General features: G+C 36.1%; 1 protein-coding gene across 2 annotated transcripts; it reads right to left on the reverse strand.

The window, feature by feature from the left end:
* Positions 1–374: 374 nt before the first annotated feature.
* Positions 375–15860, reverse strand: hemk1 (HemK methyltransferase family member 1). 2 transcript variants are annotated; one of them, XM_051711297.1, is made up of 11 exons: positions 15599–15860; positions 15295–15474; positions 15103–15194; positions 8678–8771; positions 8342–8473; positions 8181–8245; positions 7610–7659; positions 4001–4061; positions 3823–3918; positions 2968–3078; positions 375–1652 (listed from the first exon to the last, which is right to left on the reverse strand). In XM_051711297.1, exons 1-11 carry the CDS (start codon positions 15665–15667, stop codon positions 1610–1612), a joined length of 993 nt encoding a protein of 330 aa, XP_051567257.1. In that variant the 5' UTR covers positions 15668–15860; the 3' UTR covers positions 375–1609. The 2 variants fall into 2 exon arrangements, with proteins under 2 accessions (XP_051567257.1, XP_051567256.1); XM_051711296.1 differs by having other exon boundaries at positions 4001–4106; positions 15599–15859.
* Between the last annotated feature and the right edge of the window lie 1110 nt (positions 15861–16970).

The raw sequence follows: 16970 nt of genomic DNA on the forward strand, positions 1-16970 counted from the left end.
TCTAATCTCAAAATAATAGGATTATTGGATGAATGTGCATGAATTTGCTTTGCACTTCAGTTAATCATCAGAGCACAAAATGTGCTCCTTGTACAAGATTAGATGGCTTTCTGATGAATGGATCCATAATTGTTGAGCACATGAGCACAACCATGTAGAAAATGATTAGACTAAGCACCTCATACATATTTCTGGGAATGTGCTTTCTATTGTGTAGCAAGTAATTAAAAAATAAAATATGGCCTGTACAAAAATCTAACAATATTCATGGATTTACCCCCCCCCCCCCCCCCATTTATTATGCTTTTTTTTTTTAATAAAAGAAAATAACCAATAATGTATTATTTATCTTAGTATATTGGAATACTCTGTCATCTAACAAATAGGCAGGACTTCAATGATTTGAATGCTAAACCATTTCTCTGAGATTGACAACCATAACAGAATATTAATAAATGATATGTATGATAAATGTACTGTATAGGAATACAGTATAACAGCATAGTTTCCTCATCCCGTTTTCCCGATAGTGAATCATTCTTTCAGCAAACTGTGATTAGTATTTCCAAGAAACTGAGGCAGAGCTTTTTTCTGAAACTAATCCCAATGCTTATGTAAATTTTCTGGTGACCTAAATATGTAAAAAACCAATATAGAAATAATACATCTAAGAACAGTATCAGTAAGGGTACTAAGTGAGAATTATTTAATTGAACAAATCACTTCAAAAGGTTCTCTCAGGTTTCTTTATCAAAAAGGTTCTAGTTTAAGCTGTAAGCACCGACACATTGGTAAATATAAATTTAGCAGCGTAAACAACACAGGTGTTAAAAATAGCTTATTTACAGTCTAATGACATCGCAGAAGTCTACAAGAATGTTAAATAAAGGAAAACAAGGCTTTATAACACATTACCAAAACAAAAATGAGCTTGTGTATGTGTAAAATTCTATTTCACCTATTCTGTGAACAGAATAGACAGATACAGTGTGCTTTTATAAGTTATGGTAATGGAGCAAGGCATGTTGTCTCTATGTCTGTCTTTGTGGGCTAGCTGAGTGAGAGAGCAGTGGCAATGGGCCAGCTGTTTCGCAGAATGAGCTCATTACTTCCAGGGAGAGACTAGTGCAGGGCTGGGAGGGAGAGTTCTTAGAAAAGGCCTCAATAATTACCTTCAGCCTACTGCACCCTGACACTTGCACACGGAGCACACTCACAATCGATGCAGTCTCACTACAACAAATCACAGCCGTGCACACCTGCTCGCTTACCAATAAAAAGCAAGCCAACGGCGAAGCTACAACAACAGTAGGTTGTACAAATGGAGCCACACGGTTGCCGGATTTCTGTGAGGACATTTCTCGGTAGGATAGCCAGGTTTTTAACTCTTAGAAAAACAGTGCATGCTGGGAGCAGGCAGGACAGTGAGGGGACTGGCAGTGTGCCATATGTAATTTGGCATAAAGGCCACTTTAACGGGCAATTCCTAAAGGCAGAGTCTCTACCAATAAATCTCATGTCTCCTCTCCTTTCTTGTAGCTGTGTGTATACCCTGTGACCGTCTCCCGGCCTCCGGTCTTTCCAAATGTGTTTTTCTCCATACTTTGCTTCAGTCATTCTTTCCATTCTTCTGTAAAATACAGAATCGGGGCCTGGAAAACAAAACAAGAGTGTCTTACCAGTGTATTGTAAATAAAAAAAGCTGCTGATTTGACACCCAGAGATAACTGGGTGACAGAGTTACCTGAAATGGAAAATTACATTGCAGTCTAGTGTGATGATCTACAATGACTTGGACAAAGAGTTTTGCGCACTTAAAAGGGTTTCTAGGATGCAGTTTATAGTTCCTGTTTAAAAGATAATCATAATTCTCACATTGCCTTAGAGATACTGATCTGTTCAAAAGATGCAAAGAGTAAACAAAAATAAAAATTGCACAAAAATGAAAATTCTGTCATTTAATCACCCTCATGTTGTTCCTAACCTTTATGACTTGCTTTATTCTGTGGATCACAAAAGGAGAAGTTGAGCAGTATGTCCAAGCTGCTCTCCTTCAAACAATGAAAGTGGATGGGGACCAGGGGGTGCCAAACTCCAATATCGTTAAAAAAAAAAAAAAAAAAAAAAGCACTAAAAAGTCTTCAAAAGCCATTGGCAGGCCCAGATGGAATCTGCATGCTCAGAACTCAGCAGAAAACTTTTCAGATTTCCACAAAATTGTGACATCGGTCATTCATAAAAGTATTACGCTTTCCCCACCCCTTGCATGTTTGTTTATAAAACATTTTGGCTTTTCATAATTTCAATATTCATCCATTTCTTGATACTTTCAGCTACCAACAAGAGTGTATTACTCTCAGCTCCATTTAATACATTTTACTATGTTTACTGTAAATCCCTTCTAAGGTTTTACCTCAAAATCAGCGCAGAAAATGTATTTCAAAAAGAGATTATATTTGGGCCTGGCCACTGAATAGCTCTGTGTGAGGAACAAACTGAAATTTGAGTGGTTATTTACTGAAAATCTAGAAAATCTTTCTTGACAGCTGTGGTCACCACTCACTTTCACTGCATGGAAAAGAGCAGCATGGACATTCTGCTAAATAACTCCTTTTGTGTTCCAAGGAAGTATGTAAGCTGTATGCATTTGGAACACCATAATGGTGAGTAAATGATGACAGAATTGAAACTATTCCATTTATATAATTATCAATAGCTATAAAAAAATAATCTTTGATTTGAGGCACTACCATGAACTTAATTACCTAAGTAAAAAAATTTTTGTATTATACTTTACTTACTCATTCAATTATACTGTAAGATGGAAATTATTCAGCCTACTCAATAGTGATTAATTTTGATTTCATAAATGTTTGTTTTAAGGCAGCCTTGTAGCAGACCTTCACTGAAATTAAGCAGAATATCAAAACAAAAAAACTGCACATTGTGTTAACAGAAGAACCTGACCTGTTGGTGAGGTCACAGCGGGTTTCCAGATAAAGCAACCCTAGCATCCTCTCCTCTATCAGCTTCTGAATGATGGGAGGATGGCATGGGTCAACCTCAAGGTAAACACGCCTGGGCAGACACAGACATTTAAAGGTGGAGGAGAGCAAAACGTGATGTGAACACTGACTGGAACTTTTACCACATAAAAACAACCTCGAAAGCCATTAGACACGAAGAATAGGATGTCTGAGATGGGAAAATTGAGAGCCAATGATAGGATAGCCCTGTTCAGTAGAGCTTCTTGGTATCTATGAAAGGCAATTTCTGCAAAAGCAACAAGTCTTAAGTGGATACATAGGAAACCCTATATAGACCACTTTAGTTACATGATGTGCACTCTGACGAAGTGGAACCAAAAAGTTTTGTGTGCTGCTCCCTGCCCTGCCTCTTCCAAGTGTATTACTTATCAGTTCGGTGAAATACTGAATATGTCATTTTACGGGCAAAAAACAATATCACCTTGCACAATGACAAAACAAAGTTTTGCCATTGTCATCACCAAAGGCTAACTGGGCTGTTCATGATTGTGCATGCTTGTGCATACATGTGTCTTGGCAGGTAAGTGGGTGGGGGGATTACTGGGAGAATGATCTGGTCCCAGGAATACTGTTATCTGCTGAACTACACAGAACTGTGTAGCACTCAATTCCCTGAAGCATTTAAGATATGCTGGGAAAGCTTCTTAGCAAGATTAAACCATTCTATTTATACTGCTGGTTAAAAGGCCACAACACATGAGAATTTTCAACAAGAAACAGACATAATGCCAAACCACATATTATGGCTGTTGACAAACACATGCTTTTCACTTACCCTCGCTCTGTTAAGAGCTTAGAAGCTAAAGCCAGAATCGGGCGAATCACAGACAGGCCGTCCGAACCCCCGTCCAATGCGCCATGGTCCTCAAACCTTCCAGTGAAGAGGTGGGACCGGTTAAAAGGTTACATAATAGGCTAAATTCACAGGTGTCCACGTCTCTGGCTGGACTTACCGGAGTATTTCCGTTTGCAAAGACTTCATCTCTTGACTGAGCAGGTAGGGGGGGTTGCTGACTAGAAAGTGAACAGGGCCACATTCACTCATAATTGAATCTGCATCTAGGATTAGAAAAACATTGGTTCCCTCGCCGTCCAATTTTATACAAATTTTATATAAAGAATAAATGCCTTAATAATAAGCAAATTAAAAAATTTTCCAGGGAGGAAAACAATGAAATAAAATGAATGCGTTGAATAGTAAAAGCATTTTATTATTTTTTTTCCCCAATGGGACATTAAAAGTCTGAAATATATTCAGTTGTTGGGTTTGAATCAAACAGTATCATATATTTTTATACTATATATATATAACAGCACATAATACACAGTATATCCTTATGTAATACAGTGTATGCAGTAGACTAGTGTTATTTCAAACACTTTCTGTTAATGATCCATGACTTTCCTGAAATAATCCTCCATTTAAGTCGACTAGCTCCAAAAACAACACTTAACAAGATTTTTGACCAACATTTCTGTAGAACTACCTTCATTTATGCAGTCAGTGAAGTGCAGCAATTAACGAAAAAACAAGTTAATCTCAGAGTCTTATAATAGCAATGTGGGTAGGTCAGTCTGCCTCAGTGTTAAAAACTTGACATTTAGCAGTGAGGAGGATTGAATTTAATGCCTCGTTCCTTTCTAGTTGAAAGACAGGCACAAGCTGTAACTGGAAAAACCCAGCAAATCTCTGGAATTAGTGAAACAATTCCATGTCACTGCCATCGAGGCCCTTCTTGGATTTGGATTTATCTGATCCAATCCCTGAAAATCTCGATTATCCACTATTATACTCGTCCAATCTAATGCAAATCCAAAACAAGTTATTTTGTTCCCGATTTATTTTAAATTGATACACCTGATTACTATTAAATAGTTGAATACCTTTTTGAATACCTTTTGTATTATCCAGAAGTTAACTTTAAAAATATATATATATATTTTGTGCAGATTGTTGGGGGGGGTCTGCAGAATATCGTGGCATGAATTTACAGCAAATATGGTCAAATGTCTTAGTATTAAGGCTTCTAATGGCATCTGTAAGCGTGATCAAATAAGCTAAAATACTTCTTAAATAGCAAGGGGTGGGGGAAGTGTAGAGAGATGTGTAAACAACTTGGATTCCATTCAGCAGAAATCCGTTGAGGTTTTTGTGGAATTTTGTGGCTGCAGATTATACGTGTAGGTCTAGTTACTTTGGCCAATCACAACAAAAGAACCAAAACAAAGAGAGAGGAAATGAAAGGACCTGGGAAATGCAACAATCAAAGATGCCAGCTACTCCCTCATGCTGCATTTCCTTAAAGCTTTTGCGTTCATCGCCGACACAGCAGCCAGTAAATTAGCTATAAATGAAAATTAAATCAGCAGTAATAAGTACATATAGTAATAATAGTTCTCCAAGCAAAGGAACCAACAAAAAAGAAACAAAACAACAGACATTACAAACCACTGAACAGAGACCAGTTTATCACCTGATCCTGGACTAACTTTAAGCCTTTAAAAAAAGAATTGCTGAGCAAACGTAAAAAAAATCAAGGCAACGTGATGCAGTAAGATTTTTGAGTTCTCTCAACAACTGTCTATAATTGTCCTTAGTAGGGTTGTGCCCGAAGCCAAATACCATATTGCCGTATTCGGATAGGCATGAGTAATGACTTCAAAACGAATAACGAATTCATCTGAATAATAGAAAAAATATTTATTTGACTGATTATCCAAGAAGCACAAGGTTAAAGCGCCATTTTAAATAAGCATATCCACAATTATAATGAATTTATGAGTCTGTGAAGCCAATATTTCTAGAGTAAACCTTACGAATGAAAATGTGCACGGGTGTGATTTCAAATCAGATGGCCGAGGTCTCCATTTATTGCTGGAACTTGGCGAGAGTAGCATTAACTAAGATACTACATTATATGCATTTTCCACTTCTTGAAATGTCAATTTTAATGTATCACATGATTCACACGTAATGATTCCCATGTATTCATTTATAAAACCAACCTGAGTGCGATGTTAAATTCCTGACATGAAGTGATGATTTAACAGTGGAGCTTGTCTATCCGGCTTTTAAAGTTGACCACATTTATATCCACATCAGCGATTAAGATATTTATCTGGTTAAGACTTTATTCCAAAAAAAGTTAAAATGCCCCATAAAGATTTAAATGCTCCATAGAGTGTATATGAAGAAACTGAAACAAGCTAATTCCTGATAGACTTATGGGACTTTCACCTGTTTGTAGGCTATATTAATTTATTTTAATTTTATTTTTTTATCATTGTATTGGTATTTAATATTTGCTGCAAAGTGTGTGCTTGACATTTAACAATGGCTTGAGACCTCGTGCCGCCAGAATAACGTTGTTATAAATGCACATATAAAAAAATTCTGTTTCAGCAGATATTACTGTCAGAAATACCAGGAGAAACCACAGTTAACAACCTATTCCAAAGTTAATATAGCCTATTCAGCTTCATCTAGTGAGAAAAAAAAAGAATAAATAATAATTTAATTAAATAATAATAGCATAATAATCATCATCATAATAATAATTATTCTTATCATTATTATTAGGTTGTTAATACTGTAGGAATAGGCATTTACAAGGCATATTTTAATTATAGAAACTATAAATGTAATAGAGTAACATTTAAAAAATGAGCGTTTCATTTAGTTTTGTAAGCCACGCCCACACTCGGCTGCACACCCCTAGTCCTCAGTAACATTGCTTTGTTTAGTCAATGAGAATTTGTTTGTTTGTTCACTAAATGCAAAATTTTGTTGAGAGAACTACTCATTTTTTTGTTCAGCCAACTATCAATCTCGCAATACGAGAACTTTAATTTTGTCACAATCTCAATTAAACGGTGTCGAGACCGCGGCCATCCAATTTAAAAATCACACTGTGTACATTTTCATTCATAAGGTTTACACTTTGGTAATACTGGCTTCACAGACTCATAAATTTGTTGTCATTTTGGATATCTTTATTTAAAATGGTGCTTCATCCTTGTGCTTCTTGGATAATCAGTCAAACGAATATTTTTTCTATTATTCGGATGAATTTGTTGTTCGTTTTGAAGTCATCATTCCCACCTACATTTTTGCCAATATCCCGTTACACTCAGTATTATATTGCATAATATACTGTAAGTAAAAGGAAAGGATTGCGAATGCCATTTCATGCTGACTTTAAGCAGTCTTTGAAAAGCACATAATTATCTCCCAAAAAGTGTGAGTACATGGTGTAGAAATTTCTAAAAGTGTAGTCATAATGATATAACGGTGCTATGCTGATGGTTTACCAGTTTGCACTGAAATGTCCTTATGACTTATACTTAAATGTTTAGATAACAGCTATTGAAAAAATTTCATCATCTGAAAATAGACATTTAAAATGGACAGGTTCAAAAGAAATCACATGCTTCTTATGCTCTGACCAAATTTTACCACCTTTACTTTCCCTCACCCACACAAACAAATCTAAGAATAATTAACTGCTATGATTAGTCATTGCTTGAGTGGGGATTTTCCACAATAATTCCATCAGTCTTACCGTTAATCACGTCTAAATGTCGGACATCTAGTCTGTCCTGTAGACCCAGTCTGGAAAATACAAAAGAGACTACTGACACAAATGGAATCCAATATCAGTCATCAAATAATCAACATCGAATCATCCAAATGTAGACACAATGTCGGTGACTCTCAACTAGTAGGTAAAACTGGTTGAAGGCCTGTTCTGGTAGTCGCGGGCAGCAGAGTAAATATGATGCTAAATGCAAATAATAAAATGCAACTAACATATAATCATACAGCATTAGTGATATAAATAAGCAAATCATAAATTTTTAAAAGGGAGGAGAAAACCTATATCATCGATTGAAGATGTCGAAGATAATTTTGGTGCAAATGTATCTGTCACTTGGAAGATGCCAACATGGGCATGTTGCATGACATGCCCTTACCCTCAAAAACTATGGACACAACTACGCAAGGCAAAAGAAAATATGGCCCTGAGTGCATTAAATACTGGTTATGGCATTGGTCCAATGTAAAATCTGGGTCCTGAAGCAAAACCAGTTGAGAACCATTGGCCTATGCTGAACAGAGGTGCTGGCAATCACCTGCTTGCATTTTCCGTTGTTAGACATACTGCTGTCTGGCTCTGGTCCAAAGCAAATACCCTGAGCTTAAAGACACATGGGAACAGATGTTACACATGACATGCTACATTACTAAGAACAGCAAGATAAATAATTAGGAGAAATGCACCGAGGGCGCTAACCTGTGGAATGCTGTGTAGTAGACTTAGAGAGATGGCCCCAGATCCACAGCCCACCTCTAGACATCGTAAATCAGTCCTGTACATTTCCCCCCATCTCAACTGGAGGTCCTCTAGAACCAGACCAACCAGCTCCTGCAAAGCACATGCACATGACACGCATACCGCATATACAGTATTCACTATAATCAGTGTGTCTAAATGGAAATATATGTTTTCAAACAAACAGTCTGTGTTTATCCAAAAAGTGTCATCCATTTGAAGTCCATTCTCAGTTGCAAAAGTGACAAGTGCTAAGTGGGTCACTGTGTGAGTGTGTGGATTCGTGAAGTTTGTCACCTCTGTCTCAGGACGGGGTATGAACACTGGAGGTCTCATTTTCAGAGTAAGGTCTCTGAAGTCCCACTCCTCAATAACATACTGTACTGGCATCCTAAAAAACACACACGTTCTTGATGAAGGTCAGGACAACAGGCAATCTATCTTCTTGAAGGCTTTAACTTAGACTCTTCATACAAAGTTACTGTTTGCAGAATCTGACACAGTGAATCAGGTATGGAGGAAAGGCACACAATATCCAAAGACTTGCCTATGCAGATGACTTTTTATGTTTCCAGAACTTAAAAATGTATTTGGATATCTGGGTAGATGTTAAATAACATGGACATCCTCAGCATTAATATTTAAGGTTAAAATGTATATTAGTGTTTAAGGGAAAGTGTATTAATTTTAGGTAACCGATCGTTCACCATTTATTTTTACATTTTTCACCAATATTCAATTTGATAGTCCTATGGTGTGACAAACGAATTCTGTATTCTATAAATATTCTATATATTTACATATCTCTCAATTAATATGAAGTCATACAAACGTGCATATAATAATTTTACAAGATTTAGAAAAATGGTATTTAAAATTTGTTTGAAATGTCATGATACTCATCTCGCACTCACTTGTATAGAAACCACACAACATATGTCTGTGAAATTAATGTCATAAACAATGTAATATCAATGCAAATATCATTATAATATAATGGGGAAAGGCATGGAAAACCAGATGATTTACAGTTCTCTTCATGTTTTCTTGCTTTCTGATTTGTTCTCCATCAGACATGCATAAAGAATGATCAGTGGGTGGAATAAGTTAAAAAATCCTGAGAAATGGTTTAGGCTGGATCTTAAAAAGTAAATGAATAACAAACATTTACATTTAACTCATAAAATTAGCTTCTTTGTGTCTTTTCAGGTTATATCATGACAGTGTTGCTTTCTTGCAAATATATTTTAACATTTACAGTCATTTAATGTTCTTTGAGGACCTTTATTTGTGTACAGGGTCTTTATCAACAATCCTCCTATTGGCTTTGACGGGTAAAGAATATGTAATAAATATACCATAGTTTCTGGTACTGGAACCAAACATTGTGACTTTGTCAAGACCATCAAAAAACAAACAAAATAAAAAAGAAAATTAATTTCTGTATATAACTGTGTAAGAAAAATAACAATTTTAAATAAATTGTTCCTTCCAATTTTGAACCATATGGGAAGAACCAGGTGTGACCTTTCACCTTCTGATTTTATGGATATAATACAGCTTTAAATATTTTTTTTTACATCTATGAATCAAATTTGACATAAAAAAAAAAAATCACATTTTTACAAATTTAGCCCCTAGCCCCATGCTGTTCACTAGCTCCCAGACCTGCTTCACTGGGTACTGCATCTTTCCACCAAATTGCATACTTTCCTCTCAAATGGGGTTTGTTCACTAGGGGTGTGTAAAAATATTGATTTAACGATGCATCGCAATCTTCATTTGAACCATCTCGATATCGATTCTTAAATCCCAAGATCGGTCATGTACTCTTTGCGCAACCCAATGAGAGGAATGAGAGGAAATCACCAAATTTTGCGCTAAGCGACTAAAATGTATATGTTTGGCAACTGGCTGGTAAATGTTCAGATTTCACTAACCGGTGATTGTGTAGTATAGTAGTAGAGTATTCAGCAGCAAAATCCTTTCACAGCATGCTGAGAGTAAAAGCTGTTCCATGTAATGTATGTCCAAAGACAAGATACACGCAACACATTTGTCATTGAATAATGCCTCTTTTAACACCCTTTCTGCACTTTAGAGTCAGTTGTTGATCAAAAACAACAGAAAATAAACATTTAATTCTAATCATGCATAGCACGGATGAGGTAAAGCCATTCGAGTCTCTCGTTAACGTGTGCTCATTTACAGACGCTCTTTACAGAAATGCTGGTTTTCTTAAAGAGACAGTACCGATTTTTAGCACGTGTTCAACAAATCAATGTACAGTTGAAGTCAGAAGTTTACATACACTTAGGTTGAAGTCATAAAAACTCATTTTTTAACCACTCCACAGATTTAATATTAGCAAACTATAGTTTTGGCAAGTCGTTTAAGACATCTACTTTGTGCATGACACGAGTAATTTTTCTGACAATTGTTTACAGACAGATTGTTTCACTTTTAATTGACTATATTACAGTTCCAGTGGGTCAGAAGTTTACATACACAAAGTTAACTGTGCCTTTAAGCAGTTTGGAAAATTCCAGAAAATGATGTCCAGCCTTTAGACAATTAGCTTCTGAAAGGAGGTGTACTGAATTTGATGTGTACCTGTGGATATATTTTAAGGCCTACCTTCAAACTCAGTGTCTCTTTGCTTGACATCATGGGATAATCAAAAGAAATCAGCCAAGACCTCAGAAAAACAATTGTGGACCTCCACATGTCTGGTTCATCCTTGGGAGCAATTTCCAAATGCCTGAAGGTACCACGTTCATCCGTACAAACAATAGTATGCAAGTATAAACACCATGAGACCACGCAGCCATCATACCGTTCAGGATGGAGACATATTTTGTCTCCTAGAGATGAACGTATTTTGGTGCGAAAAGTGCGAATCAATCCCAGAACAACAGCAAAGGACCTTGTGAAGATTCTGGAGGACACAGGTAGACAAGTATCTATATCCACAGTAAAACAAGTCCTATATCAACATCCTATAAGGACAACAAAGTCAAGGTATTGGAGTAGGGTTGCAGCAGTATACCGGTTTCACGGTATACCACGGTATGAAAATTGACGGTTATCATGGCATGTACATTTGCTTATCTACGGTATTGAGAAAAAAATGCAACCGGATGGAGAATCTCACCTGCGCGTGCGCATCTCCTTTCCTCCTCGACTGTCTGTCAGACTCGTCAACTTGCCCCACACACACACATGCAGTGGAGAAAATGTCAAAGAGAAGCGAGGCGAGGGGGTCTGACATAAGTGTGTGTGTGTGAGTTAAAGCAGTGTTTCTCTACTGGTGGGTCGCAGGTCTATTCAGACTGGGTCACGGACAGTAGGGAAAGAACAATGCCATGTTTCTCCCATTGAAGATATTTCGGCGGCCGCCCAAGTGATAGCCTATTTAGGACTGCCGAGGCAGATTTAATGATAATCTCGCAATCAGCTAAAGGCTTCTCATCCGCACTTTCGCACGAGGGTAACGGAACCAGCTCGCGCTAATGATCTGCTCTGCTCTCTGACGCGCGAGTAAAACAACCAGACTTCCCTCGATATTGCGGAGCACAGACTTCAAAACTGATGTGACCAATTTCAATTCTAGTGAGACTTTGAGTTTAAAGCGTTACGGAGGAAGTCAAGTCAAAACTCTAAAACAGTAGGCAGCCCTGACATGCCAAACAGCACTGAAGAGGAGGAAAAGAGCAACACTGTGCTATGCGATATTTTTTTTCATTATGCATCACCTTTACAAAATTGTTTCACGATTTTACATGAGTAACTTATATTTTGACAAAATGTTTAGTTTCATATGAAATAATCTAAAGGTAGAATCTATTAGACCTCGTTTTATATCAACAGTGGCATTTTTCAAGATATGTTTCAGCTAGTATTTATTTTTTCATTAATACTATAATTTGTTATTATTATTACTATTATTTAAGACTAGCTACACTGACCTAACCATGGTAATGAGGAGCTTTTCCTCCTGTGTAATATGTATGTTCTGTTTGAATTATGTTTGAAATTAGGAAACAAACGGGATAATAATGGGCTCATATAAGTAAATATGCTCTTCAATTTTTAAAAAGGGGGGAGAGAAAATTTCCTGTCGCTTTTGTTGTTGACGTCTACCACAAAAATAATGTCACTTGATGCATGTCCTTGTACTTGAAAACCGTGAACAAAACTATGTAACATAAAAGGAAATGCATCCCAGATACATTAAATACAGGTTACGTTTTTACTATAGTGGGTCGCCACTTGATTTACAATATAAAATCTGGGTCCTGAAGCAAAACCAGTTGAGAACCACTGAGTTAAAGGTACAGACAGGAGCAGTCTGGCTGAGCTGTCACGCACCTACAGTATATATTAATTATTAATAATCATAGGACATTAATTTAAAAGCTCACACAGCTGATGTTATTTTTCATTTAGTAGTTAATTTAACATGCTATGCTAACATGTAAACTAACATGCTTTAGTTATATAACATGTTATAGTTACGTGCTAATTTTTTATCATGTTTATAATTCGGTTTATTATTATAATTCTGTCAGCTTTCTTATTTATTTTATTTTAAAAAGGGAGACTCTTTTTTGTTTTACACATACTTCAATAAAAAAAAAAAAAAAAAGGTTTCAAGTTTCAATTATAATAAAGTGTTTGCTCAACCCAAAAAAAAAAAAAAAAAAAAAAAAAAAAAAAACTTTTCTCTCCTTTAAGAGTCATTGTAACTGATAATAGTAATTGTGTAATACCGTATACCGTGATATTTTCTGAGACGGTCATCGTGCCGTGAAAATCTCATACCGTTGCAACCCTATATTGGAGTGGCCATCACAAAGCCCTGACCTCAATCCGAAAGAACATTTGTGGGCAGAACTGAAAAAGCATGTGCGAGTAAGGAGGCCTACAAACCTGACTCAGTTACACCAGTTTTGTCTGGAGGAATGGGCCAAAATTCCAGCAACTTATTGTGAGATGCTTGTGGAAGGTTACCCAAAACGTTTGACCCAAGTTAAACAATTTAAAGGCAATGCTACCAAATACTAACAAAGTGTATGTAAACTTCTGACCCACTGGGAATGTGATGAAAGAAATAAAAGCTGAAATAAATCATTCTCTCTACTATTATTCTGATATTTCACATTCTTAAAATAAAGTAGTGATCCTAAATGACCTAAAACAGGGAATATTTTCTATGATTAAATGTTAGAAATTGTGAAAAACTTGTTTAAATGTATTTGGCTAAGGTGTATGTGAACTTCTGACTTCAACTGTAAATACCAGTACAAATTAACAGTAAACATGTAACAAAAAATAATATATGCAATACAATATCATATATATTGACTGAATACATGGATTTGTACATTTTTAAAAAGCTGAAATGTGACCAAAATGAAGAAAAACTAATACAATATAATTTGTAAAATTTATATTTTCATAATGTGCTGCACATAGTTAGAATGTCCCCTGTATAATTAACAGCAATAGCTGGGAGAGAATTTCTTTTATATGTAAGCAAAAGGGACATTTAAACGGAAATATACCCAAAAGAATCAGTATCGAATCGAAAGCTTGTGAATCGGAATCAAATCGAGAAATTTGTATCAATACCCAGCCCTAATGTCCACACACACAATATATACTTGATTAGTATATATTAGTAATAAGTTCACTAACATGATTTTATATGATAGGGTACAATGGGGCTAAAGCCCCTCCAATGGTAAAGGACCTTTTGGATGTTATTTTCTTCTAAAACATTAGATGGCAGAAAGAACTATTATGGCACCTTTTTAAACTTCTACAACACTGCAACAAATTGTTTGACATTAGTGGGGAGGAATGGATTTGTTGCAACGGACATGGGAAGTGGGCCCATTTTGACTGCTGGAAAAGGCAATAGAGATTCATTTGTGAAATATGTATGCACTAAAATTATAACTCTAAAATTAACACTGTTAATTTTCTACAAGCAGAATAAATTAGAAATTGTTGTAATATAGTTGAGATATTATAAAATGCCAAAAGTAATTGAAGTAAATGCTAATCGAGACAGCCTCTGCCAATGTTTGCCAAGTTTTAAAACATACAAAATTCTAAAATATATGCACTACCGGACCAAATAATAAAGAAAAGCAGCCAATAAGTGCCCAACATAGATGGGAACTCCTTCAATACTGTTTAAAAAGCATCCCAGGGTGATACCTCAAGAAGTTGGTTGAGAAAATGTCAAGAGTACATGTCTGCAAATTCTAGGCAAAGTGTGACTACTTTGAAGATGCTAAAATATAACATAGTTTTGATTTATTTTGGATTTTGTTTAGTCACAACATAATTCCCATAGTTCCATTTATGTTATTCCATAGTTTTGATGACTTTACTGTTATTCTAAAATTCAGTATATATAATTTTTTCCCCTTTTCTTTATACACTTTGGGACTACCATAAAACAGAAGGTCAAGTGGGGTCTTTATTTTGAATCGTTTTTAACACGGGTCAAAAATGACCAGACAAAAGAAGGGTCCAGTTACTTAAGACAATGGGAGGCTTAAAAACTCAGAAGAGTCCAGACACCATGCATGTGCTCTATTCACTTGAGCTGACAGGGGAAAACAACAGTCTGTTTCAGTTGTTGTGGTGGTGGTGGTTGTTGTTGTGTCGTCTGTTGTAGTAGTGAGTGCAAATGTACAATGTAATACCTTGTAAGGCGTTTGGAGCATAGATTCCACACTCTTTCTCTCTCTCTATCAGTCAGCGTGTCTCTCAGCTTGCCCCTCTCTACACATTCCAACTTTCAGAGAAATAAAAAAGACAGAAAAGAATACAGAGTGAGCAAAAGTAAGAGAAAATTAATTTGATTGAGGAAAGGGGAATGAATGGGAACTACTCACTGTTTTTCTGCCCAGAACATGAGCTACAATGTATTGACTGGAGAGGAGAGGCTCAGAGATGCCATGCTGTTTGAAATGTTGCGCCCATATTCTGACTGCCTGTTCTGCTGTTATACTACCGGGGTCGACTGGAGAAGCAACAGCACCCTCTGCCGCACCTGAAGCCAACCTGACAAAACTCTGACAATCCAGAAAGACTACGTTACCACACTGCTATACAGAAATACACTGTAATGTTTTGATCAGCTGACCATTATAGAGTTAAGGCAATCAAATGCATAGGAGGTAAGTAGTAGTCACTTACTCTCTGTTTTGAATTTCCACCGTATCGTTGCATTAATCGCCTAAGAAACCAAACGCTCTTGAACATCATCGTGAGGTACTGTATGCTAATCGAGCTAAATAAGTGTTTGGTTGTTTGTAACAGTGGAATAACGCTTTTGAAGAGACTCTATAATAAAAAAAAAGAACACAACTTATTTACTGAAGAACGTGCATCAGCCCCATAACTGTAAATCCAAGTAACATATGCACGTTGAAGACTGTGGCAGATTTCAAAATAAAAGTCCTGAAAGAGCGCAACAAAATGCTGACAATAATTTTTTTTAAAGGACAAATGCATCACCCATTGGTAAAGTCTTTCAACGAATATGCAAAATCTGTATATTCTGGTTCTCACTGGTATGAGTGGGGACATAATTAATTTTATATTTTGTGTTATGGGTGTGTATATTATATTTACGCCTAATAACTGTATTATCTGACATGACCACCAGAGTGCGCAAGAACATTTATTATAATATACATGCTTAATTTAAATGGCAAGTGCAAGGTCTGAGTAGTTAAAGGGATAGTTCACCCAAAAATGAAAATTCTCTCATCATTTACTCACCCTCATGGCCTCCCAGATGTGTCTGACTTTCTTCTGCAGAACACAAATGACAGTTTTTAAAAGAATATTTCAGCTCTGTAGGTCCTCACAAATCAATGCAAGAGAATGGTGACCAGAACTTTGAACCTGTAAAAAGCACATAAAGGCAGCATAAAAGTAATCCATACGACACCAGTGGTAATATCCACGTCTTCAGAAGGGATATAATAGGTGTGGTTAAGAAACAGATAAATATTTTAGTCCTTTTTTTACTATAAATCTCCACCTTTGACCAGCCCCGACCAGTAGATGGCGATATGCATGAAGAATGCAAATCACCAAAAAAACAAAAGAAGAAGAATGTAGAAGTGAAAGTAAAAGTGGAGATTTATAGTAAAAATGACTTAAATATTGATCTCCTTCTCACCCAAACCTATTATGATCACTTTTGAAGACACAGAAGAAAGTCATACACATCTGGCATTTAAAAAGGAGAGCAGTCACCTTCAATCAGACTTTAATCAAAATATGGATTTATTGTGGAAGCACAACAGAGGTGGCACTGAACATCTGTTGAATGCCATGACTGAGTGATAATAGTTTTTGTAACAACAATATTGAAAGTTAATGTAATAACAAAAAACAAAAAATAAAAAAAAAACAAAAATTAAAACAGGGACATTGTCATATTGTAATCTATACACAATAACAGTGCATCTATTTATACAATGTATAATTTTGTTTTGAACCTATCCAACATTTTTTTTTTTTTTTAATGACAGAGTACCTGTCACAGATAGAAGTT

The sequence above is a fragment of the Myxocyprinus asiaticus genome, chromosome 12, assembly GCF_019703515.2.
Source record: "Myxocyprinus asiaticus isolate MX2 ecotype Aquarium Trade chromosome 12, UBuf_Myxa_2, whole genome shotgun sequence".
Taxonomy (NCBI): domain Eukaryota; kingdom Metazoa; phylum Chordata; class Actinopteri; order Cypriniformes; family Catostomidae; genus Myxocyprinus; species Myxocyprinus asiaticus.